This window comes from Eleutherodactylus coqui, chromosome 8 (assembly GCF_035609145.1).
Source record: "Eleutherodactylus coqui strain aEleCoq1 chromosome 8, aEleCoq1.hap1, whole genome shotgun sequence".
Taxonomy (NCBI): domain Eukaryota; kingdom Metazoa; phylum Chordata; class Amphibia; order Anura; family Eleutherodactylidae; genus Eleutherodactylus; species Eleutherodactylus coqui.
In genome coordinates, this window is record NC_089844.1 from 135,350,452 (window position 1) to 135,377,480 (window position 27,029).

The following is a 27,029-nucleotide window of genomic DNA, read 5'->3' on the forward strand; positions in this document are numbered from 1 at the left end:
GCACGGAAGACTGCAGCAGCACGGCAGCCCAGTGAGAGGATTGCGAACGCCGGCTGATAGGCGAGTATTATTATTTATTTATTTTTACATGTAGTGTAGCTAAGGCTTATTTTAGGGGGAGGGCTTATATTTAAAGCCCCGCTCCTTCATTCTCCCCCCCCCCCCCCCTTCAACCTTTTGAAAATCAGGGTAGGGCTTATTATCATAAGCGTTTTAAATGTTAGCAGCTGTACTTTGCCGGCAGGAGCCGGAGAGACCGCATATAGGCTGCGAGTGCATGCGAATGGCTGTGTTCCACTCGCACACGGACATGTGCAGTGTGACTCCTCCTTCTTCTTCTTTTTTTTAAATTCCCCACTCTGTGCAGAGCTCTGTTCAGAGCATAAGTGCTGTCCATACTAGGTATAGGGCTCACGCTGCATACGAATGCAGAGAAAATAGAGCATGTTGCGATTTATTTCTCATGCGTATTAATATGCAGTCTCCACACGCAGGTGTGCATGGAGTCAATGAAAGTCCATTGACTTCACTCACTGCGTATTACCCATGGGATATATACGTGCATAATACGCGGTGACAATATGCCAATGTGAATAAGCCATAACTGGCAGCATTCCTCCATGCGACACTACACTGCCTTTTGGACTTATGAGCATACGTATCAAACTACTAACGACGACCTGCCCGTCCGTGAGTGAGGTGGTTTGTGAGTGACTTACATGCTCCGCCCTTGATCGCGACGGTGATGTCATCAAAGGTCCTTCATCTCCAGTGGAGGAGTTACATGCTCCGCCCCTGATCACATGACGGTGACATCATCACAGGTCCTGTACACACACAGCGGCTGTCTGGCTAGGTGTTCATTAGTATTCCATAGCAGCTGAAGCCACAGACAGGGGGTTTGTCGTCTGCCTGTAATCGGCACAGGGATGCAGGACCTTTGATGACGTCACCGTCATATGATCGGGGGCAGAGCATGTAAGTCATTCACTGAGATGAGCTTCACCATCATGTGATCAGGGGCAGAGCATGATGATGACGTCATCACAGGTCCTTCATCTCCCCTGCTGTGCTGCTTCTCATCCCTATTGTATGGGATGAACAATGTATGTAGCAGTGCTGTGTGTGCGCTGTGCATGTAGCACAGCTGTGTGGTGCATTGCGTCACCAAAAACACTGGTACCATAATTTCCTAATAATTACTAGTAGTTACATATCCACCTTCCAGTGAACGCCAGCTGCAGATTCTTGCACAGCCGGTAGCTGGGCGCGCCGCTGTGAAGGGAAAAGCAATGAAGGGCCTGCAGCACTGAATTAGCATTACGGCCCCTTCATTCTTAGGATCAGTGGGGGTCTCAGAGATTTAATGCCAACTGATGATAAAGCGATAGTGTATCCTAGCAATGAAATCCCGTGTGATCAGTTGGCATTATTCTAGGGATGTTGTAGCTTGCCATTCATGAAAACCATTCAGATGAATTGCCCTCTATTGGGTCCACTAGAGTGGGAGCTGCTATTGCTGGCTTCTCTCTTAGGCTCATATAGGGGATCCAGAATAGTGGAACCCTCTTTAGGATGCCAATATGTCCTGTTAATTACATTTCGCTATGCCAAGCCCTAATCCATGTTACCTTCTTTCACTGTAATTTGTTTAGCACGGAAAGGATTTTGAAGCCATTCAGAACAACATTGCCCTCAAATACAAGAAGAAAGCCAAACCAGCCAGCATGGTGAAGAATAAGGAGCAGGTTCGGCACTTCTACTACAGAACATGGCACAAGATCTCCAAGTACATTGATTTTAACAATAGTGAGTGTTCCCTCCATCCCCTTAGTTGTAGATTTTTGTTATAACAGCACCAGTCATCAACTACAAAGATTATAAACCATTGCTGCGTTTAGACGGAGTGGTTATCATTCAAAAAAATCGTTCAAATGAGCGAAGGTGAACAATAATCGTGCCATCTAAACGTGAGCCAACGACTAAATGACGATCGAGTAGTGCTTTCTGCAGGCATAAAAATCAGAGATTGCTTGTTCGCTTATCATTCAGTTTAAACAGCAGTCGTTCAGTCCCCATATAAGAGACTACAGGGACTGAACGCTAATCATCCAGTCCCTGTATTCGCTTATACGAGGACTGAATGATTCCTGTTTGAACGAGCCAATGATGCACTTGCCTGTTCAAAGTGCGAACGAGTCAGCAGTGATGTCACTCGCTGGTTCAAATGAGAATCTTCACTTCTAAGAGGACCTTAAGTTATGGTGCTAATGGTGACGGAGGAGTTCCTGCAGTGTTCCCCCGCAAAGTCATTGCACACACATAACATGGTTGCCGTTAAGAGGGGTATTTAAGGATTGGTTTTACTGTGGTAAGCCATTAAAGGGGTGGTCTCGCGAAATCAAGTGGGGTTATACACTTCTGTATGGCCATATTAATGCACTTTGTAATATACATCGTGCATTAAATATGAGCCATACAGAAGTTATTCACTTACCTGCTCCGTTGCTAGCGTCCTCGTCTCCATGGTTCCGTCTAAATTCGCTGGCAGCTTGCTTTTTTAGACGCGCTTGCGCATTCCGTTCTTCTCCTTTCAGCACGAGCCGCTTCAGTGTGCTCCCCGCTACAGCTCTTCTGCGCATGCGGTTACCTGCTGCCTGGCGGTGGGTGACTGGTCGGCCGTGTTCACTCCAGGGGTCCGGTCGGCGGGGCGTCTGGTTGTCAGGGAGACACAGCTGGTAGCGTCTCGGGAGCGCGCACGTCGGGCTACAGCAAGCGACGGGAAAAGAGCCGGCGGCCATCTTGGGAAAATTTTTATAAGTTGCTGAAACGCTGGAACGGTAAGTACAAACCAGCTAGAAAAGTCATTTACAGGGGTAATTAGTAATGTATGCTTAATTAGGGGGACTGGGCAATAAAAAAAAATCCACTCCTGCCTCGAGACATCTCCTTTAATGTGTGAATAGCCAGAGACTCATGCCAGGGACCACCTCAGATGAGCAGAATAAACAGGCAGAAGCGTTCATATGTGTGGTGAAGTCTGGTACTGCAGTTTGGGCCTTGACACTTGAGTAGGCTGAGCTGGAGTACCTATGCAGCCACATGTATTTGGACAACACCATGTCAGGTACCTCAGTGAAGGTTGCGACTTCCCGTGCCTTTTTTTTCTGTTGATTAGTGGGACCTTTCTAAGGATAGGCCATTACTCCTTCAATGTGTTAATCATCGTCTATATTTCTGTTTACCACCCAAATGTTCGTGTGATCTACTCCAGTGCAGCATGGACTTTCTTCTTATGCCACTCTTATCCTAATCTTTTCCCTTTGTTTATCTTGTAGTATTTTCTTGTGGTCTCAAGAAGTCCTCTCAGGAGCTGTATGGTCTCATCTGCTATGGGGAACTGCGGAAGAAGATTGGCGGCTGTAAGTTTTGTGCTGTATTTACTGTCCATTTAGTTGTTGACTCTCATGTGACAGATCCGGCACTGCATCATCGTGTCTAAAATAAAAAATGTGACCAGTCCTTATAATGTAGTCTGTCGACGTTTCTGTTTGCATGCTGTGCTAGTTCTGATTTCAAAAGTGGCAGAACCTCAGATAGAACCCGCAACAACGTGGTGCTGTGAGCAGAGTCATAGACTAGAGGAGAAACTATATGGATGCCGTTGGATATAGCTGTGGTAGCCCAAATGACACCACCCATTGTTTTAATTTCTGGCTGCATTGAGAGAACTGCAAAGCTATCCAAATCTATAAAAGTCAAGGCACACTGGTAATGACTCACTTTTTTTTATCACAGCGCATGCGTAATGAGTAGTTGAGTCGTTACCTGTACACACGTGTATACCCCCCTCCCAGCTGCCTATCACCTGCATCATGACACCATGGGATCTGATTCAGGAAGTTAGCAGGGCTCATTGCAGCAGGTCCACAGCTTAGCAATGCACTGGCTTTGCATGTCACTGGCAACCATTTATGGTGACGTCACTGCTTGCTTTGCTGGGCTTAAATAGGCTGCTTAAATAGGCCTGTCGTTTCCTCATTTCATCAGACCTAACTGCATAGCTTTGCAGCCGCAGTTCTTGTTAGATTTGGCTCCCGATGCTATGAAAGTGTCAAGTAGGCTGTGCCCACCCCTCACTGTCAGTCAAGTCTGACCTCTCCATTGATCTTGAACAGTGGGGATTACCCAATTGACACATTTTCAGTGCCGAGAACCAAATCTAAAGAGAGCCCATACATGAAAATGAGTATTAATATTATAAAAAACACATCTTTGGACTCAGTGGGCAATGCAGTTGGCACTGCTGACATTAGAACATGATGGGTCCGCTTTAAACTGAGAAGCAATAAAAGTTGATGGTGAGCGGGACTAATGCATGGAGCAGTGAGAGCCCATGGTAAGCGGCTCTGGGTACTTCCTACCACATGGACATGGGTAGGGGAGATGAATGTAGATAGTTGTTCTGCAGGTAGGATGATTTATGTATCTGTCAGTGATGTGCTGAGAGCTTGGCTGGACAGGGTATGTAGAGATGGGACCTGATCACTTAGGCCTCCCTTACACAGGCGCATTGTTTACAATGGAGTCTAGCAGACATCCAGTCGATCACAGCGATTTCCAGCACCGCGATTTTCGAGTCTGTTTTTTTTTTGGCGCGTAGAGCACCTCATCAATGATGGGGTAAGCTAAATCCCGCTGTCAGCCGCAGGGAGTTGCAGCCGAAAAAAAAGTAAAATTTTCAGACACTGTTCAGACACTTATCTCCATTCTGTGAATAGGACAGGAGTTCATATCTTCAGAAATGCCCTTAAACAACTTTGTAAAATGTTTCAGATCTATTTAAGACCCCATTTACACTGATCGATAATCGCTCAAACGACCGTTTGAGTGACCGTTTTGAGCGATCATGTTTGCATAGTCTATAGTAGCTAAGTAGCTACTAAAGAGCTATGCATACGGAGCAGGACACTGCCGCTATTGCTCGGGGAACAATACATCTGTTTTGCATGCAGCTGCATTGTTGAATTACCAGCGGGACACGGGCTGTAAGAATCTTATCAGCGCTGCCGACTGTGATAACAGCCTGCACCGCTGATGAGAGTCCATTGGTCAACTCTAGAAAATTAGAATTGAGCGTGGAACGACTTGTGCATAAAAACTGCACGATGTCCGTGCATTTAGACGCAACGGTTATCACTCAAAAATTGGCTTTGAGCGAATTTTGAGCAAGAGTCGTTATCTCTAAATGGGCCTTCAGGCAGATTTTCTGTGGATTTCCTGTTCAAACTCTCCACACGGAAAGTCCATGGCATTTACAGTAACAACAAAGTGCATGAGACTTTCAGAATCGCATTCAAACAGTTGGTAAAAAATCTGCGCAAAATCCGTTCAGAAATCGATTTTGGATCTACAGCATGTCAGTTTTAGCAGCGAATTTGTTATGCGTATTCCACAAATGAGCGTTCGTCCTGCAGTTGTTGGATGTATTGGCAGCTTTACGCTATTCATTGCAACACTGATATCTTGGCCTTTGTTTTGTTGTTGCAGGTATGGATGACAAGAATGCGGCCAAGCTGAATGAGCTGATCCAGTTGGGGTGAGTGAAACTTGTATATGTTCCGTTTACGCAAAGGCAAAACTTGCACTATAAAAGCCCTATAGAAGTATCCTATATACACTATCCTACCAAAAGTACTTTGAGCGAGAACCAAAAGTAGTATTTATTTCCATATGCCAATACTGAGTGGGGCTGCCTTTAGTCCTAATGACTTTGGATACTCTCCGTGGCATACTTTCTATTAACCTGTTACATCTCAGCTGGTATTTCCCTCCATTCATCCTGCAAATGTCTGGCAAATACTCTCGAAAAAGATGGACGCTGCTCAGATTTCCAGAGCCGATGTTACAGTTTTTTCAATGATGTTCAGTAGGGTTCAGGTTGGACTCTGTAAAGGTCAGGCCAATTGTGCAAAATCCATATCTTCAAACAAACATAAAACCGTGTTGGATTTGTGACTAGATGCGTTGTCTTAGTGGAAGTATTGCTGTTGGCACAACACGCTCAGGCAATAGGCATTCTCCAGACACCAGGTAATAATAATAATCTTTATTTGTATAGCGCCAACATATTCCGCAGCGCTTACATAGACAGGGGGGATACAGAAAGACAAAAATACAAAAATTACAGAACCACGGTTACATAGTAATCAGTTGATGGAAACAATAGGGGTGAGGGTCCTGCTCCAACGAGCTTACATACTACAAGTAATGGGGTGATACAGAAGGTAAAGGGCTGGAGATGTGCACAGTATGGCGAGGTGGAGAGTGAGGGATGCTATACACAGACAATGGTCAGACATTTAGCCGTGTGACGGCAGAATCGTTATGACTGCAGGAGTGATTTATGACAGCTGGCAGGGAATGCAGTCAGTAGGTCAGGGAGCATGTTATCAGGCGGCGTACTGAGGGGTTTGTTTAGGGAATGTGGTATGCCTCCCTGAAGAGGTGCGTTTTTAGAGCACGCCTGAAGTTTTTTGAGTCTTGGTTTGCCAGGATAGCCTTTGGTAGTGCGTTCCAGAGGACCGGTGCTGCTCTGGAGAAGTCTTGGAGGCGGGAATGAGAAGTTCGAATTAAGAGGGGTGCACAGTCTAGTTTCGTTAGCAGAGTGGAGAGCTCGGGCTGGGTGATGGATTGAGATGAGGGAGGCAATATAGGGGGGCGCTGCGCTGTGGAGGGCTTTGTGGATGAAGGTAGCGAATTTAAATTGAATTCTGTATCTAACGGGCAGCCAGTGCAGTGACCGGCACAGGGCAGAGGCGTCCGAGTAGCAGCTGGACAGGAAGATGAGCCTGGCTGCTGCATTCAGGATGGATTGGAGAGGGTAGAGTCTGGTGCAGGGGAGGCCCGTGAGTGGAAAAGGGCAACAGTGAGCGGTTTTAGCATGTCCATGGTGAGAAAAGGGTGGATTTTTGCGACGTTCTTGAGGTGCAGCTGACCTGTTCAGGCAAGAGATTGGATATAGGGGACGGAGAGATCAGAGTTGAATATAACCCCAAGGCAGCGGGCGTGCTAGGAGTTATGGTGCCACACACTGAGATGGAGATGTCAGGATGAGGTCAGTTAGTAGAGGGCGGAAACACCAGGAGGTCAGTTTTTGAGAGATTTTGTTTTAGGTGGAGAGAGGACATAGTGTTAGAGACAGCAGACAGACAGTCGGTGATGTTTTGGAGGAAAGGTGCAGAGATGTCATGGGAAGAGGTGTATAGCTGGGTGTCGTCAGCATAGAGGTGGTATTGGAGGCCAAATCTCCTGATGGTTTGTCCCGTAGGGGCTGTGTAGATGTAGAAAAGGAGGTGGCTGAGGACCGAGCCTTGGGGGACCCCAACAGCAAGGGGAAGAGGAGGAGAGGTAGAGCCAGCAAAGGAGACGCTGAAAGAGCGGTCAGATAGGTAGGAGGAGAACCAGGAGAGAGCAGTGTCCTTTAGGCCGATGGAGAGAAGCATACTGAGGATGAGTATGTGGTCGACAGTGTTAAATGCTGCAAAGAGGTCGAGGAGGATTAGTAGGGAGTAATCGCCCCTCGATTTGGCTGTCAGTAGGTCATTGGATACCCTTGTAAGGGCAGTTTCTGTCGAGTGTTGCGGTTGGAAGCCAGACTGTAGGGGGTCGAGGAGAGAGTTCTCTAATAGATAGCTTACAAGGCGGGAGTAAACTAGGCGTTCTAGTAGTTTGGAGAGGAAGGGGAGGTTTGAGATGGTTCGGTAGTTGGCAGTCGTGTCCAGAGTCGGCTTCTTTAGCAGTGGGGATATGATGGCGTGTTTGAAAAAAGAGGGAAAGATGCCAGAGGTCAGAGAGAGGTTGAATATAGTGGTGAGATGGGAGATGACCACTGGGGAGAGGGATCAGAGGAGGTGTTGGGGGGGGGGGGGGGGGGAGGTCGCTAGCGCAGGTGGTGGGGCGAGCAGAGAAAAGCAATTTGGAGACTTCTTCCTCTGTCTTTGGTCTGAGTATAGACAGTGAGCAGGAGCTAGATGAAGTGCTGACAAGACTAGGGTCAGGGCTAGTCTGGGATTAGGAAGTTATTTCTTCACGGTTGTCATCAATTTTCTTTTTGAAGTAGGCAGCCAACTGAGATCCGTCACCGGGGGCTGCGGTTTAAGCCTGAGAAGGGAGTGAAAAGTATCAAAGAGCCGTACATCGATCTCATTCATTAGTCCATAGAACGTTCCTCCATTTCTCAACTGTCAATTGCGACAGTCTTTGCACCATTGTAGATGGACCAATGCATCTCCTCTGAGAGAGCTCGCCAGACGTTTACATGACGAATAGAGGGAAAAACCAGATGAAGTGTATCAGATGTTAGTAGAAAGTATGCCACGGAGAGTGTCCAATGTCATTTGGGCCAAAGGAGCTCCACTAAGTATTGACCCATAGAAAAAAGTACTACTTTTGATTCTGGCTCAGGTGTTAAATTACTTTGGGTAACGTAGGGTATATTGTAGAATAAAATATGCATGTACATGCAGGTTTTGAATTAGTTATCAAAAATATTACAAGATTGCAGTTGATAGACCGTTAGTATTAAAGCCGTATTCACAACTCATATATAGTGTGATGTATTGCTAGGATATGCCATCACTTTATTATCGCTGAGGGACCAACTTCTGCGACGCCCACTAACCCTGAGAATAAATGGGTCACAATTAGGGATGAGTGAGTATACTCGCTAAAGCACTACTCGCTCGAGTAATGTGCTTTAGCCGAGTATCTCCCTGCTCCTCCCTGAAGATGCGGGGGCAGCCGCGGGGCGGGGAGGGAACGGAGGGGAGATCCCTCTCTCCCGCCTGCTCCCCGCCACGACTCATCTGTCAGCTGCGGCGGCTCCCGAATCTTCAGGGACGAGCAGGGTGATACTCGGCTAAAGCACATTACTCGAGCGAGTAGTGCTTTAGCGAGTATACTCGCTCATCCCTAGTCACAATGCTGATTCAGTGCTGTGGCTCCTTTCTAGACTTTGCTTGCGCAATGGTGCCACAGACAGACGCTATGCAGGGGCAACTCAGTACACCTCCTTTCAAGTGAATAGGGTCATCTGCAGTATGTCAGTCTGAAGCTGCCACGGCATGCTGGGACTCCTAGTTCAACAAAAGATGGAGGGCCAATGCTAAGCAAGTTTTGGTTTATATTTCTCTGCTGATTTTTTTATTTTTTTTCACAGGGCAACTACAGTACGATACAAAGGCAGGAATTTGCGGATCAAGGCTCCCATGTGCAGGGCATTGAAGAAACTCTGTGATCCTGAAGGAAAGACGGGTGCGTGTGTTTCCTCGCATTTGCAAGGCTGGTGACATTTTGGCCGCCATTTTGCATCCTTCTTACGGAAATGTATCCTGGCCTCACTGCGGGTCTCCTGATCCAAGTGTCAAAGGAATGTATGATGCTTAGCGTTAGGAGACCCTCAGTCCTGTTGGGACTTGCTTCCCTATTACAGATGTAAAATGGCAGGCAAAATACGGTAATATGTCACTGGCCTAATTGTAGATTCTGTCACTTTTCTCATTTGTTTGTAGGGGTGTGTTAAAGGATTAGATTGGTTGAACTTATTTGTGATTTCACTGAAATTGTGAGGACTGACATAGTCACGGTCTAAGGCCGGCTATACGCAGGACAATTATCAGTCGAAGCAACGCTCAAATGTTTTTCAGCCATAGTTGTCCCATGTAAACACGGGACCCAACCGGGTACTGAGGGGACAATCACTGTAGATGCTTCTTGCTTAGTGTAAACAGGCAGTCGTTCATCTTTAAACGTCTGCCTGTTCACAGTAAATGAAGGCAGGAGGCCAGAAAAGATCTCCGACACGCCTTGCCTCCATTTACTGAACAAGTATCACTTTTATGTGAAGGCACTCACATAGTAACCTAGTATGCTAGGCCGAAAAAAGACAAATGTCCATCTAGTTCACAAGCCATTGGTTTATGGTTCCTGATGAGCCCCTTGAATCTAGGGGTGAAACATGTAGGCTAAGAGGATGTGAGTCCTTTATCTGGATATAATGGTGTTATTGGTATTAATCTGGTATCTTTATACAATATTTTTGTCGTTCGAAGTACCAATCTTAGAATGATGGAAATATTTGCCTTGTTACAGATCCACTAGTTGGATCATTTGTCTTTTTCCCTGACCCTTACCCTTGTATACCGGCCCCCACCCCCACCTGCTCATTTTAATTCCTGCGCAGGGTCGTCCTTCGCAGGGTGGTCATTCCGCTATATGATCTACAGGCTAGTGCTTGGGACGGATTAGGGTGCAAATAGTAACTTTTATTATTTCTAATAAAAACAAAAAACTATTAACTTCCTTTAGAGATATAATTGTGATAAGTGTTTAGACTTACTTAATGAGACCTTTAATGGGGTACCGCTTGTATAATGTCAAATCATTGCTCGTCAGTGATGGGTCCCACATCCTCCTCCCATTTATTTTGAAGCAACAAAGGAGATCTGAACAAATAGTTCTGTAGAAGAGACTTGTATACAGTCGAGATAATTCCAGATGTGGGACCCTCTGCAGCCAGCACATCTATGGTAGCATCTCCCTGAACCAGCAGATCAGACTTTCTACATTGACTATAGAAGGCATGACGTAGTTGTAAATATTGGCAAAAACATCTATGGGGAAGTTGAATATCAACTTGTAACTGCTCAAAAGACTTAAACACCCCAGAGCATAATATTTGGTATATGTACATAAGCCTGCCGATATCCAAATCTCAAATCCAGCGAGTCTAACTCCTCCAGTTTATTATTATGCCGGATAGGAGAATATACTATTCAGCCCACTAAACCACACAACTTTTAATTTATCCCATACTTTCTGAATTAGAGTGTGGGCTGTCTAACTTGTGAATTACTAAATTTACCTGCCTCTAATGCTGATGGCAAGAGATGACACCCCACAACATACCTAAGAACAGATCTAAAGGAGTCTGACACTTCAAATACACCCCAACCCCATTGAACAGCCGAAAAGTACACTCATGGGTTAGAAAGAGCCAGCCACCCATCATCTCTGCATGATCTCCAACCTTATGTGCGGCGCCTTCTTAGAACATACCAGGACTCTAAATAGAGTATTTGTACCTTAAAATCTATTCATTGGTAACCACACTGGTGAATTGTGCCACAGATATAGTAATTGAGGTATTAAAATCATTTTTATAAGATTCGTTCAACCAGTCACCTAGAGCGTCAGATTGCACCACAACGCTATCTTTGTATAAAGCTCCACAACAGAGGCTGCAAGTTAAGGATCTTGTAGTCCCAGGAAGATGCAGACACAACCACAACTAAATATTTACACTTGTAGAATTGGGATCAGTCCCTCCAATACAATCGGCTGAGCCTGCAGTGGGTCTACTGGCAAAAGGGAGGCTTTATCTCAGTTTATATTAAAACTAGAAAGTAGCCCAAAAAGATCTATCAGAAACCTAACATTCTCTGAAGAAGGGCCAGTATCTCCTATAAATAACAGCATGTCATCAGCATAAAGTGCCACTTTTTTCCTCTGATCCCCATATTGAAACCCTTTAATACCTGAATGCTGCCTGATAGCTAGGGGCTCTATTGCCAAGGCAAAGACAAGCGGGGACAATGGGTCCCTGTTGTGTTCCTCCCTGTAAGTTGAAAGGGCTGGAGACTGTCCCTTTTATTCTCATAGGAGCTGTAGGAGAGGCTTATAACTATTGGACCCAGGAAATAAATTGTGGACCAAATCCCATATTCTGTAGATTAGACCACAAGTGACGCCATTCCACACTGTCAGATGCTTTAGCGGCATCAAGTAATAATATTGTTCAGGTCCGTAAATTGTCTGGTAGGATCTGCAGGTTCAGAAAAAGGCATCTGATGTTAACTAATATTGACTTCAAGGGCATGAAACCTGACTGGTCCGGGTGACCCACCGAGATGACCTGGGGCTTTGTCACTGGCAGGGACTCTAGCGCCTCCTCTGACTCCTCCAGAGACAGCGCCTTATAAAAAATTACATGGTCCGCTGGAGTCAATGTGGAAATATCTAGATTTCCAAAGTCAGCCTTGGACGAGTAAAGGCATTGGTGAGATTGTTGGAACACTAATAAAATATCATGTGTATCTGAGTAAGGATTATTGCCATCCCTTATAAATGGTACATGCGTTAAACACCTCTGCGTCTGTGCAATCTCTGATAGTAAATGCCCTGCTCGTTCCCCATCCTCCAACTTGTTTTTGTTGCATAAAAGGTCTCATCTTGCGGGCAGCTTGAAGCAAATTATTATTAGCTAGATCCCACTCCGCTCGAAAACTACTCCAGAGTGCTATGAGAGGGGTAAGCAAGAAACGCCTGCTCAGCCGGCCCCACATTCAGCTCCGAATATTCCTGTAATTGAGCAGCTACGGATCTCTTAATATCTACCATCTCCAGCCAAAAGGGGTTTAATTCCACAGCTGCCGCCTCAGTCGTAAAGACAGAAAGTCATAATGTTACTTTCAAAGTAGGGTGATCGGACAACAATAATAATAATAGGTGGAAAAAGTAGAATGTGATGCATAACTAATCCATACTTTTATGTAGTAGTGAGTCCTATCAGTTGTTACATGCATCTCCTGCAGACAAATGGGCGCAGGTTGGTGTTTTTGGAGATGCGCCATTTTTAACTATCTTCTAGTGACATCAGCGACTCCCTGAACATTCCAGCTGATTAATGCTACTATCCATAGAGCCAGACCCGCCCAGTTATACAGGATAATAGAATTGTTGACCTATAACCTCCCGAGAATTTCCCATATGAGACCTTGCATAGAGCTGTGTACAACGTAGGCCGCTGTCACACCAGTGTCTCCATCTCTCTGCTCCGTTTCTGGAGGAGAAAACTAAACTAAAACCACTGCCTTTTTCTTCCACATCGATTGAAAAAAGCCCCCAAAAAACACGGAGCAAACAGACAGGCTTCAGTTTGCTTCCGTTCCGTAGGGTTTCCGTTTTTTGGGCAGCATTTTGGATGGGAAAATAATGAAGTCTACAGCAACAAAGCAAGCCGATGTTCTTTCTGCGAGAGTATGCAAACTGTAACAGAAAATCTTTAGCGTTTAGTGATGAAGCCGCCTTCCAACTTTCAGAACCTGTTGACAAAAGTAATGTCAGAATCTGGGGGAGGGGAAACCCACCTGTCTGTCTATGTGGAGCGTGTGTGCGACTCCCCCGAGGGGAATGTGATTTGCGCTATAACCTGTAGGAAAGTGTACGGCCCTTCTTTTTCCATGAAGAAACAATCCTGGAGATTTTGTACCTGGACGCTACAAATATGGCTTCTCCAGCAGCAGAACAGGAAATCCCAGGTTTCATCTTACAACAGGACCCCCAACCCCTCATTCCATTTTCACAATGAAGTCAGAAGTGAGCTCAATAGGTGACTACCAAACAGATTCCCCCCCCCCCCCCCCCGCCCCCCCTCTGGGAGAGTATGCATCACAGAAGCCATTGCATTGTATGTATGTTTGGGACCATCTAGGACATCCGCTTCGGCAGCCTGTGAGTTTCCATGATCTAGAGGCTCGGTTACAGAAAATGTGAAACAATGTGCCACATGTTACCATACGAAACCTGTGTGCCCACCAGTATCACATCTTGTATTTAAGCTAGAGGCGGCCCAACAAGATACTAGAGCCTCCATGCTCGCCCATATCACATCTTGCATCCAAGCTAGAGGTGGCCCAACAGGGTACTAGAACCTCCATGCCCGCCCGTATCACATCTTGTATCCAAGCTAGAAGCAGTACAACACAGATATTTTTGGTATAACTTACCATAAAATCTCTTTCTCGTCACGTTCATTGGGGGCCACAGCCTAAACCATGGGATATAGCTACTGCCCTAGGAGGCGACACTAAGCAAAAAAGTGTTAGCTGCTCCCCCCTGGCTATATCCCCCCTGCAGGCATTCAGCTAATCAGTCTGTCTGCAAGCAGTAGGAATGCCAGTGGGAGTACGATTATGCATATTATAATTTTATACATAGCAAATTGCAGTGTTTTGGCCTAATTTTCTGCCAAACAATGACCGAATAGAAAGTTCCAGGAACCGCCTTAATAAACAAGGGGTGGGTGCTGTGGCCCCCAATGAACGTGACGAGAAAGAGATTTTACGGTAAGTTATAACAAAAATATCTGTTTCTCGTCCGTATCATTGGGGGCCACAGCCTAAACCATGGGACGTCCACAAGCAGTCCCGAAACAAAATATACATTGGGTGGGCTATTTACAGGTTTGACTGTGAGATCAATGGACCGCCGCCTGCAAAATTTTCCGGCCGAGAGCGGCGTCCACCGATATGTGGACCTTATAGAATTTTGGCAGCGTGTGTAAGATCCAGGTGGCAGCCTTACCTACCTGACGCGCTGAAGCTCCATGACGGACCACCCAGGAGGCCCCTACTGCCCGTGCGGAGTGGGCCGTAACCCGAAATGGTGGCGCGCGTCCTGAGGTACGATACACCTCTTATCAAGGACCTTATCCACTTAGATATGGTGACCTTCGTGTGTACTGGCGTTGGACAGAAGGAAGGCAGGACAATATCTTCATTGATGTGGAAATCCGAAACTACTTTCGGTAAAAATTCTGGTGATGGTCTCAGTACCACTTTATCTTGGCGGAAAGTCCTATAAGGGGTCTGTATAGACAAGGCCGCCAGTTCCAAGACCCTACGAATAGCGGTAATAGCGACCAGGTATCCTACCTTCCAGGTCAGTAGCCGCATAGGAATCTCTTTCAGCGGTTCAAACGGTTGGTCTGTCATAGCCTCCAATACGAGATTAAGATCCCACGCTTGAACCGGTGGTTTCAACGGGGGTGTCGTATGGGCGACTCCCTGCAGGAATGTTTGCACAGCCATTCTGCTTGCGATTGGTCTCTGAAACAGCACCGTCACTGCTGGTACCTGCCCCCTTAGAGAGCCTACCCTTAATCCTATTTCGAGACCCGATTGTAGAAATGCCAATATTCTGGCCACCGAACATTGCATCGGCTGCACTCGCCGCTCCTCGCACCAGGTGAAGAAATGCTTCCAGACTCTGTAATAAATAGCTGACGAGGCCGGTTTCCTGGCCCGTATCATTGTTTGATTCACCTTCTCCGAGTCACCTCTTCTTCTTAATACGTCGGTCTCAACGGCCTGGCCGTCCAAATGTAGCGACCTGAAATCCGGGTGTGGCAAAGGCCCTTGGGATAGCAAAATTTCTTCGATCCATTAGGTGCCATGGTGCGAACATTTCTATGATGCTCATGTACCAGCTTCTTCTTGGCCAATCTGGCGCTATTAATATCGCTGGCTGCCCTTCCTGTTTGATTTTCCCTAAAATTCTTGGTATGAGAGAGATTGGTGGAAATACGTACAGGAGTTTGTATCCCCCCCACGGGATGGTCAGTGCGTCTGTTGCCGCTGCTTACGGATCCCGTGCTCGGGCCACAAATGGAAGAATTTTGTAATTCAGTCTGGACGCCATGAGATCCACGTCTGGCGTGCCCCCTTTCTGACATATCGTCCGGAATACCTCTGGGTGTAACCCCCATTCGCCGGGATCCACCGTTTCCCGACTTAGGTAATCTGCCACCCAGTTGTCTACTCCGGGAATGTAGACTGCTGATATTGAGTCCAGATGACTCTCCGCCCACGTCAGTATGCGAGTTACCTTGCTCATTACCGACGTGTCCCGTGTGTCCCCTTGATGGTTGACATAGGCCACAGCTGTGGTGTTGTACGTGTGGATGCGCACATCCTTCTTCTTGAGACTGGACCCGAAGTGCCGAAGAGTCAGGTAAATGGCCCGTAATTCTAGGATGTTGATGCGTAACATTATTTTTCTCTGAGGCCAAACTCCCTGACCAGACTGGCCCTCCAGTGTTCCGCCCCAGCCTAAGCGGCTGGCGTCTGTCGTCAATATTATCCATCGTTCTGGGCCCAAAGCCCGTCCTACCTGAAGCCACCCAGATTTCAAACACCCCTTCAACGCATCCTGGACTCGAGGGGTTATCCGGATTCGTTGCTCCAGGGTCCATGTGGACCTGTTCCAGTGGGACAATATCAGATGTTGAAGCATCCTTGAGCGGAACTGGGCAAAGGGGACCGCCTTGAAGGCTGCTACCATCTGGCTCAGAATACTCATACAGTGCCTGATGGTCAACGTTTTCTTCTGCATTAGAGACTGAACACCGTGTAGAAGTTTGTCTACTTTTGTTTGAGGTAGTAGAACGCGGTGCTGGCTGGTGTCGAATATCATGCCTAAGAACTCCAGACGTTGTGCTGGTATTGGGCACGATTTGTCGCGGTTTATTATCCAGCCAAATTCTTCGAAAGTTTCCCTCGTGACGCGTAAACTCCCGATGTTTCCGTCCCGTGACGGTGCTTTTACTAGCACACTGTCCAGGTATGGTATGGCCGCTATACCCTTGCATGAAGTAGTGTCATCACTGCTGGTAGTATTCTCGTAAATACCCTTGGGGAAGTTGAAAGGCCGAATGGCAGAGCCGTGAATTGAAAATGCCTTCCCTGCGTCTCGAAACGAAGGAATTTTTGGTGTGCTTCCCGAATCGGAGTATGGCGGTATGTGTCCTTGATGTCTATTGAGGACAAAAAATCCCCCAGACTGCATGGAGGCTATCACGGATTTGATCGACTCCATCCGGAAATGCTTTGTTTTGATTTAGTCTCTCTAAATCCAGTACTGGCCTGACCCAGCCGTCTTTTTTTGGGCGCTAGAGAAAGATTTGCATAGAACCCTTGCTTCTCTTGCGTCCCTGGCACTGGTTTTACAACCCCTTGTGCCAGAAGATTTTCCACTGCCAATTGTAGATTGGCTACTCCTCCCGGGGTGGCAGGTAGTCTGGACCTGCAAACTGAATCCTGCGGTAGAGTCGCGAATTCGATCGCGTGCCCGGAGGCCACGATATCCTGCACCCACTTGTCGCTCACGCGACTCCACCATGTCTCCCGAAATTGGGAGAGTCTGCCCCCCACCCTGGTAACACTGGGTGGGGGCGGAGACTCATGCCGCGTTCTTTGATCCCGCCGCCTTAGATGTTCCTGGTCGGGATCGCCATGGTTGTCTCGTCTTGAAGGTTGGACCTTTCCCTGCGTCTGTCGGGGCCCTCCTAGATTGGGGCCACTGCCCTGTCCCAGGACGGGATGAAAAACGCAGAAATGATCTAAAAAACGGTTTCCTCTTCAATGGAACCTTTTTCCTGTCTTGTTGGTATTTGTGGCAATGACGTGCTGCCTGTGGTGTCCTTTATTAAGTCATCTAACTTGGGCCCAAAGAGCCTATTTCCCTCAAAGGGTAATTTTGTTAGGACCATTTTGGACGCTGAATTGGCTGACCAGCTCTTTAGCCAGAGGGTTCGCCTTGCCGCGATAGAAGCGGCGGATGCTCGAGCCACGAACTTAGCTGCATCTCTCTGCTGCGCATACGAATTTTTCGCTTGTATGATATTGCCTGTTGCTTCCAGCAGTTCACTAGATGGAGCGCCTGCAAAATGTCTTTCCGCAGCTGTTTGGCCCAGGCTATCTAGGCTTTACTGCCCATGCGGCCACTAAGATCGGCTGTAGGGCGGTGACCGTAGCCTGAAATACTGATTTCGTCAATGTATCCAGTTTTCTGTCTTGATGATTAGCCAGAGTTGCCACTTCGGCTGTTGGCAACGCCGTGCCTCTGGATAGCCGTGCCACCGGCGGATCGACCCCGGGGGTACCGCCCAACCCTTTTTCAGATTCCCTGGGAATGGGTATGTAACTTCCCAAGTTTTCCCGGGTTGCCTAAATTTTTTGTCAGGATTCTGCCATTCTTTATCAAGGACGTCCGCAAAGTCCTGATGGTCTGGAACGACCTGTTGCGGTCTCCTCTTACGTCTAAACGACACCGTGGATGGAATTGCCTCTGCTGGTTCCTCCGTTACTTGGAGGGTTTCTCTTACAGCTTTTACTAGACTGTCCATTAGGCTCGCCAATCGCGAAACCTGTTCGTCGTCCAGATCAGAAGCAGACGAGCCCGCAGAGCGTTCGTCGTCTTCCGATTCACTGCTCTCGCCCACTGTTTGGGCGTATCCCGCGAAGCCCGGGAGCATGATGCCCGGGAGGAGTCATGGCGGGCTCGGGCCAGTCTTGCTAAGTACCGGGACCGCGAAGAATGCCTTGATCTGTGCTAAGTCCGGACGAACTCCCTGGACCATGGGTCATGAGAGTCCCTGGACCGCCTGGACTTGGAGGGTCTAGGCGACGCTCTAGCATGGCAAGACTTACGGGAGGTGACCCGCTACTGCGGGACCTCCTTCTTTTGCGTGCCCTCCCGCACGCATATTCCGAAGAGGCAACTTCCGAGCTGGATTCTAACCGGCATAAAATTGCCGCAAAAGATGTGGCCAGGCCGGGAACGGCAGCGGCCAAGGACCTAGCCCATTGGGATTCAGTCCTTGGCTCCACAGGGGCGGCGGGGGGCACCGGGGTCCCTGGAACTGCACGTGCCGTGGTACACTTAGCGTAGCGGGGGTCGGTTTGACCGCAGGCAAACGTAATGCTGCAGGATATGCAAGCGTAATGCTTCACCCTCCCCTTGGCCGGCTGGAACCCACTGATGTAGGGTCAGACATGGCAACAGAAACCTCAGGTGAGAGGGAATGCTACGTACTGCACAGGAGTACCTGCAGGGGGGACAGGGGAGGGGGAGGGGAGACACCGCGAAGTGCTGCCTTGGCAGGCTTACCCGGTCTAGCAGCTGTTTAAGCGGTTCCCCTGATCCAGCTGCAGCCTCTGGTCCTGAAGCTTGAAGGCCGTCAGGAGTCGACGTGGGTCCACCATACGAAAATAGTAGCGTTGGTGACCTGGCAGGTGTGTGGCAGGTACTGCTGCGGGTGCTGGTACAGCTGCTGGTGCCCGTTACAGAAGGTGCTGCTGCTGTCCGGGTGCTCACTCTGTGGCAATAAGTCTGCAGGCTGTGTCAGCGCTGGATGCTGCAAACTGCGCACAGTGCTGGGCTCAGTCACTGGTCAAAGGGGCTGTGTTGCTGCTGGGAGCGGCCATTCTTCTGCCTGACTGCTTCTTCCAAGTTTGCCGCAGCCGGAGGGGGCGTGGCTTGCCCCGGAAGTCTGCCCCCGACCCGGAAGTGACGTTTTAAAAAAAAAAAAATTGGTTTTTTTTCCCCGCTTCAGCGTCGGCGCCCCGCCCCGCGGAGCGCCGCGACCGGAAGTGACCTGCCCAGCCAGCGCCCCAGCGTCCTGCTGGTATGAAGTGCCCATACACCTGTTGCTGGGAGAGCCGCTGCTGCCTGCTGCCATCGTACTTGCTTCATTGTTAGGATGCCCTCTCCTAAGGTACCTTGCGTCCGTCAGGGGAGCCACAGCCTGGCCACACGTCGACCTGTCTCCAGCAGTGCTTCCCCCTATGCGTCACTGGTCAGAAAGTGCGCCACTCCAGGGAGGGGGGGGGCCCTATGGCTGGCGGGTAACCGACTCAGATGCGCATTGCATGGTCGGGCCCCTTTTTCTTCTCTGGGTGAGACGCCGTAGAAGTGGTGGAGACGCCCCGACTCCCCAGATTCCCGTGCATAGCCACGTCTGCCTCCTAGCAGACACTAAGCTAAAGACTGATTAGCTGAATGCCTGCAGGGGGGATATAGCCAGGGGGGAGGAGCTAACACTTTTTTGCTTAGTGTCGCCTCCTAGGGCAGTAGCTATACCCCATGGTTTAGGCTGTGGCCCCCAGTGATACGGACGAGAAAGGGTACTAGAGCCTCCATGCCCGCCCGTATCACATCTTGTATCCAAGCTAGATGCGATACAACAGAGTACTAGAGCCTCCATGCCCGCCCGTATCACATCTTGTATCCAAGCTAGATGCGATACAACATAGTACTAGAGCCTCCATGCCCGCCCATATCACATCTTGTATTCAGGCTACAGGTGGTACAACAGGGTACTAGAGCCTCCATGCCCGCCCATATCACATCTTGTATTCAGGCTACAGGTGGTACAACAGGGTACTAGAGCCTCCCTTCAAGGGGTCAGTTTTCTGCCATAAATGATCTTTTTGCTCTGATATTGTAATCACTTATATCCACGTTATAATCACGCACAAAGTTTAATCCGAGTCCGATAACTCTTTTTAGGTGCTTGAGGTTTTTTTGTTCATTTTTAAGCAATGAGTGTGTTTGTATAATATATAGGTAATGCTGATGCTAAACAAAGAACTTGTATCTAAAATGTCTGACCAAAGCAGAGCCCTAGATTCACAACATCAAGATCTAAGCTCCAACAAACGCATCCTTGGCATTCAATGGGCTAGAGTGGTGATTTTAGTTTTTTTTTTTTAATTTATTTTCTAATTTATCTGTTTCTAGGTCTGAGCGATGAGGAAGATCAGAAGCCAGTGCGACTACCCCTAAAAGTACCTGTGGAACTCCAGCCCCGGAACAACCAGGCTTGGGCCCGTGTACAAAGCCTGGCACAGAACCCACGGCTCAGGTATTAAAAATTGAACTGATAAGGGCCTTTTAAACAGCCCAATGATTAGGCAAGAACATTAGTAGAAACTTTTCTTTGCCTGATCATCGGGCCTTGTGAAGATGCTATCAATCACCGATGATTAAGCAAACGCTTATTTGTCAGATGATTGCATCTTTTATAGGGCACAAAAAAATCTTTGTCTGCAGCAGATCTCCTTATGTAAACGAGGGCTGTGCCACCGACAGTGATAAATCTCTACGGGGCTGAATGAGCCATGAACAATTTGTGTCGGAATCGGCCTGTGTAAAGGCGTGTTAGACGAGTGCTGTTGTCACTAATCGGTGCTCATCATCTTGAGTAAATTGGATAGTGTAGAAGGACCCTTAGGCTGGGATCCTCTGGAAATCTTGCGGAATGACTGCATGGAAATACCGCGAGATTTCCGCGGGAGAAATGCAGCTTCAAAACCCGTGGCCTTTTGCTGCGGAATTTGAAGTGACTTCGCCACCTATATTCCGCTGCAGCCATCTCTCCCCGTAGGAAAGAGGCAGCTGTGGAAAAGGGGGAAGAATTGACATGCCACCTCTTTGAATTCCGTGCGGCATGTCAATTTCAACGCGGCTTGTCTGCAATGGATCGGCCGCAGCGTGTGGACCAGATTTTTGCAAATCTAGTCCATTTTGCTGGCTAATCCCGGTTTAAAACGCTACGGGTGGAATTTCATGCAGAAAGTCTGCACTTAAATTCCGCAGCAATTACGCCCCGTGTGACCCCAGCCTTAGGGTTATATTACACGAGTGCTAGCAGCAGCCGCTACCATTTTCCAAACAGTTGCGGGTCTGCACCTGCACTCACGGGCGTAGCCCAGCAATTATCGGGAAAACACAAGCACTATTGGCTACAGCTAGCAGTTGTGTAATAATAGCCTTAAACCTCATGCACACGGACATCTTCTCTGTCTGTATTCCGTACATGAAAAAACGCAGTGAATACAGATGTAAAATGGATGAAAAAAGAAAAACCACATATGCACTAAATACGCACATATACACGCCATGAAAGTGGTGCCTTTTAATAGACCTAAATTGTGTCCGTGTAGATTAGGCCTTACTGTAGCATAAGATGTATGGAACAATATCTGCCTAAAATTGTAAAATGGCTGCAATGGAAAGTCAAGAACAAATAAGTCTTTAGGGAAGTTGTACATTTTAAGTGGCGTTGCCTTTTAAAGTTCCTCCTTCTTGTTTTTCTGCAGAATGATGGTGGAGCTGCACAGAAAGGTCTCCAGTCTAATTGAATTTCTCAAGCAGAAATGGGCTCTGCAGGAAGTTCGCATTGTATCCTTTTATTAAGTCGTTGACGCGCTTGATGTGAGGTTGATAGGTTGGGGTGAATCATCACTAATGTGAGTTTTTCTTCCTGCGTGTGAAGGTGCTTTGGTCTTTTCTGAGTGTTCAGTTCAGCTTACTTTATTAGTTTCCTTCACTAATTCTTCTTAGAGGAAAAGTCTGGATGATCATCAGTTAGCAGATGTGGAGTCTCAGGACTCCAACTCCAAGGAGGAACTTTACCTCTTCCCACCAGAAACCGCTCAGTTGTCTCCTTTACCAGGAGTGACGAGGGTTGTCCACTCCAAAGCCCATTGCACCGTCCACTGGCAGGAAACCGGCAAATGCAAACAAAGCTCAAAGGACACTCATCTGCTACCCCCTGCCCAGATCCTTGGTATCCAAACTGGACAAGGCACAGCTCGGGTACAGCTTAAGTGCCCACGAGGTAGTGCGGATGCTAAACAAGGAAACAAAGTGGAGGTGCCCAGTAACACCACACCAGAGAAGACTCTGAATGTTGAGAATGGTTTGATGGAGGTTGTTTCATCTGATGGGGTGGCAAATGAGCCAAAGACTCCTGATGAAGCCCCTACAGAAACGATGGATACCTCAGCGGGCTGTGAGGTATCTAGCTGTCCGCCTCCAGATGTGGAGGAACTCTCATTAAATGACCCCTTACCCCGTTACTTAAAGTCTTGCCAAGACCTTATTGTTCCGGAAACCAATCAGACGGCTGATACTGTTGCCGCCTGTTCTCCAACATCTCCAGAGTCCAACTCCAAACCTCCTCCCGGAGACGTAGAGTCTACGAGCCAAGAGAAAGTAGAAACACAGACTGCAACGCCCCAGCAGGATAATTGCACTACACAAACTTCAGGACTGGACACTCAGGTGAAGGAGCAGAGTGGTTCATCCAAAGCTCCCAAAGACAACTCTAACCAGCTCACTGAGCAGCTCCGCCAGGAAGGCTGGAATCAACAGACGTCAGAAAATCTGACACTGGCCGAGGTCTACCTCATGTTGGGCAAACCGGGCAAATTACAGCTGGAATATGAGTGGATGGATCCCAACAGATCGGACGATTCCGATTCCCCTTTACGTCACAAACAGAAACTCCTCAGCTGTCTCTTAAGGCTCATATCTACAGAGTTGAGTCCCAAAACTGTAAGTGGTCCTCTCTTTTTCTTATTTATGTGTTGTACCAATATTTCAAGTTATCCCTTGTCCACAGGATAGGAGATACCTTCCATTTGAAGACCTTGTACACATGGCAGACTTTCACGTAGTCAATGGGAATCAGCGCCGTAGTTCATGCGGATTTCAACATTCATGTCGTATCAACAAAAAAAGTGCACGTCCCTTTTTGACACGGATTACACACAGATTTCAAGTGTGACGGCTTATCTTCTATGGTTAGACGTGCAGATTGCGAACATGAGTTTCCTCTATATACTCTCTGCTGGATGTGGTAGACCCCCGTTCTCCACCTAAGTGGGGGGACCAGCATCTATCAGACATGTATGGCATAGCTTGTTTGAGTTGGCACTACCACTTTAACTGTAAGCATCATCCAGTGCGGTATGAAGGCAGCAGAGCAGGCAGTGCCTAAAGGGCTCTATGAGAATCTCTGTAGACGGCATGAGGCTGTATGACATAATACCTTCATGAGCTGCCAAGTCTGCCAGGGGGGCACTCAAGAGTGAAGGCTTATTGCACTGTGTACAAGCACTGAAATCTTGCTCTGGGCGAATGTGCCACAAGCACAGGGAATATGCCATTGAGTAATTGGAGCAGAGCTATAGAGCAGAGGGACTATAAATATGGAGATAATGAGTAGTGGTAACAACAGGCCAACTAGATATAATCCACAAAAGTATCTATGACTTTTTACAATCGCTTTTCATTATTTATTTTTTTCCTTGGAGATTGCATAGTGTTTTTTTTTATCTGACTTTGTTGACCAAGCTGGATTAATAATGTGATATTTTAATATATTGGACCTTTATGATGTAATTTTTACATTTTTTTTATTTTATGTGATGACTGGAAAAAGTTTGGTTTTTAAAACTTTTTCTTATAAGAATTTTAAAAGTCTTTTTCACAGTTTTTTTTTCTTTCCCACAGGGGATTTGAACTTATGATCGTTTGATTCAAATTAGCAAAATTGGCTCATTGGGGTTTTCTTGCCTTCCTCTCGACCAACAAGGCGGGGTTTAAACAGGCTGAACTAGATGGACCTTGTCTTCATTCAGCCTAACATACTATGTATACAGTAAAATGAAATATTATGGTATTGCATTATACTGTATTTTAAAATGCACCCTATTAAGGCAACCAATCATGGCAACGGTGGAGGCCTTCAGAAGGTTTCAGGCTGCCATGACACCCAGACAGCATCCCTACAATGAGAGAAGGGGGGGCATTTAAATGCTGAACAATCAATTGGGATTGGAGAGAGGTTTGTGCTGCTAATGAGGTTACATTACAGGAGATTGCCTCGTCTGGGGTCAGAATTTTTACATCTGTATGGATTTTCTACTTCTGGTTATCAATAGAAATGTTTCCTCTTTCACAGCAAGCAGAGGTTTTAAAAATTGGAACTTTTTTGTGCTCCACTGACTTATAAATGTGGTGTTTTTATAGCCATCACAGACTCCGGAAATGGCCTCTGTAGCTACGTCCCCCTTAAAGCTGCCAGTCCAGGAGCAGACCCTCACACCACCCAGTAAGGTCATCACTCTGGTCTCCCGCAACCCAGAATGCCTGAGGACACAGCCGGCACACCTCCAGTCCACCTTCTCTCCCACGTCTAATACCTCAGGTAAGTGGAGGGTCTGGAAGCAGGAATGTTATAATGGAATATTGTCCTAATACCATGTGCTGGCATAAAGGGGTACCCACCGTGCAGGGAGATGCCGCTGGCCGCATTCACTTGTGTGGCGCTGTCCTGTAGCATCTCTGCAGAGCAGGTGACCCAGGCACCACAGAAAACAGTGAAGGGGTCGCACTGCTGATTTAGCCCTACATCCCCCTCACTCTCGGCATTGATGAGGTTCCCAGACCTCCACAGTCATAAAGTGGGATATATCCTTGCAATGCCATCACTTTATAAGATGGGGATCACCTTTATGCTAGCCTCAAATCGGGGTCAGAGGCTTCATTTGGAGGATCTGGTGCAGATGCATCTCAATATCCTGGTGCAAGTAGGAGAGTATGGTCCTAGAGCATGCCAGGCCGCATTACATCAGCCCGCCGGATCCCATCGTAGTCAGTGGTCACCGCCTGTTTCCATCACAGATCCATTCCTGGCTGGCATTCCTTATTACTGTTTTTGTAACTGACCTGGAAAATGGAATGCCACAACACGGGTATGAATGTACAGAAAATAGTCATTACCGTTTTGCAAGATCACTGCCTGTTGTCAGCGAATGGGAATATTTTCGATTACATTGCAAGACTGAAAACTATACAGACCATTGACTTGACCAGGCTGATGTTTGCTACAATCCTTTAGACTCCAGGTTAATATACATTGACATGCCAAAAGTCATGGGACAGGGACTAATATTGTGTAGAACCCCTCTAGTCCAGTGTAGTGTAGTGCAGTTATTCGACATGGCTTCGATTTCACAAGTGGACGGAAAAACTCTGGAGGGATGTGGAGGCATCTGGATAGTCACCCATAGATCCGTGATATTTGTAGGTGCAGGATCTCTGGTGGGAATGAACCTCTCCACCACATCCCAGAAATGCTCGTATCTGGGTTCATACCTGGCAAACTTGTAGGCCACACCACTCGTAGGAACTCGCCAGGATGTTCCTCGAACCAATTCTGGACATCTTGAGCCAGATGGCATGGTGCATTATCCTGCTGGCATATCCCATCATTGTTGTGGTACATGAAGACCATGAAGGGCTCAAAACAGTCAACAAGAAGTGAAATGTAGTGGACACCCTGGTCAATGATATGTTGAGGTGGACCAGTGGACCCAACCTACACCATGAGAACCCACCGCACACCAGTATGGAACCACCACCTTCCTGCACAGTGCCTTGACAGCTGTGGTCCATGGGGTGTGCGAGCCACACACAAACCCTACCATCAGCCTGAAAAAAAAAAAATGGTACCGTGACTCATCGGACCACGCCACATGTTGCCAGTCCTCTAGGGTCCAGTTAGCAACCTCACAAGCCCAGGTGAGGCGCTGTGTCCGGTGTTGTGGTGATAACAGAGGCGCTTTGGTGGGTCTTCTGCTCCTGGATCCAGGAAGGTTAAATTCTCACAAATTTTGGAACCATAACACCTTATCCTTCCTGCACCCACAATGATGCCTCGTTTGATCTCTGATAATTCACTTTGCCTTGCCATCAGCACGCTGGCCTGTGTTCAGCTTCACTCACAAGATAACACCTTACAACTTAAAGCCCTTTTACACGCAAAGATCATTTTTCAAAGGACTGAAAGGTTGAAAGAGTTATTAATCTATTTGCATAAAGTAACATTAACACTTTATCATCTTCATTTGCATGTAAAAGGACCTCCAGGAGCTGTTTGTAGAGCCCAGTATGTGTTTAAATACACGCCCAGCTATGTAACAAGCTGCATTGTTCTCCTGTCTCGCAGCTACTGTTAGATTGCATTGTTCTCTCCTGGATAGGGTAAACATGCCATGGAGAGAACAGCATAGAGTCTATTAAGAGATACATTTGTTTGCTTTATCTTTCAGTTGCTGAACAATGGATTTTTAAAGATAATTTTAAAATAATCATTCAAACGAAAAGTGTACGATGGACGCGTTTACATGTAACGTTTATTGCTCATTTTTGACCGCTTAAATGAATTTTGAGCGTTGCGTGTAAATGGCCTATATATATGTGTTACCGAGCGTCATCTGACGTAACGCCACTTTATTATCCATTTACATACCGCTACCCCAGCACTTTTAGCATGTCCGTGTACAGCAGTTTACCTGTACTGATGCATTGTAGCACAGTATCCTTACAGCAGAGAGATCTGTGCGGCACAGAAGATTATCTAGATTAAAGGCCTTTTAAAGGAGCCATTAAATCGTCCAGACTCCCGTATCTAGCAGGAATCTGAACAACTATCACTCCTTGTGAATTCACGCCCCAACTGAACAATAAATGAGAATTCATTTGTATCACGGTCA

At 47.3% G+C, this 27,029-nt stretch overlaps 1 protein-coding gene across 3 annotated transcripts in view; it reads left to right on the plus strand.

Moving 5' to 3' along the window:
* Nucleotides 1-27,029, plus strand: part of CRAMP1 (cramped chromatin regulator homolog 1) — a 66,980-nt gene that overhangs the window by 14,960 nt on the left and 24,991 nt on the right. For all 3 annotated transcript variants that reach the window (XM_066576474.1, XM_066576476.1, XM_066576475.1), the window contains exons 4-11: nucleotides 1,656-1,809; nucleotides 3,339-3,422; nucleotides 5,551-5,599; nucleotides 9,221-9,315; nucleotides 20,422-20,545; nucleotides 21,783-21,864; nucleotides 22,027-23,022; nucleotides 24,502-24,679. In XM_066576474.1, coding sequence (XP_066432571.1) covers nucleotides 1,656-1,809; nucleotides 3,339-3,422; nucleotides 5,551-5,599; nucleotides 9,221-9,315; nucleotides 20,422-20,545; nucleotides 21,783-21,864; nucleotides 22,027-23,022; nucleotides 24,502-24,679 — 1,762 coding nt within the window. The remainder of the gene's footprint in view (nucleotides 1-1,655; nucleotides 1,810-3,338; nucleotides 3,423-5,550; nucleotides 5,600-9,220; nucleotides 9,316-20,421; nucleotides 20,546-21,782; nucleotides 21,865-22,026; nucleotides 23,023-24,501; nucleotides 24,680-27,029) is intronic.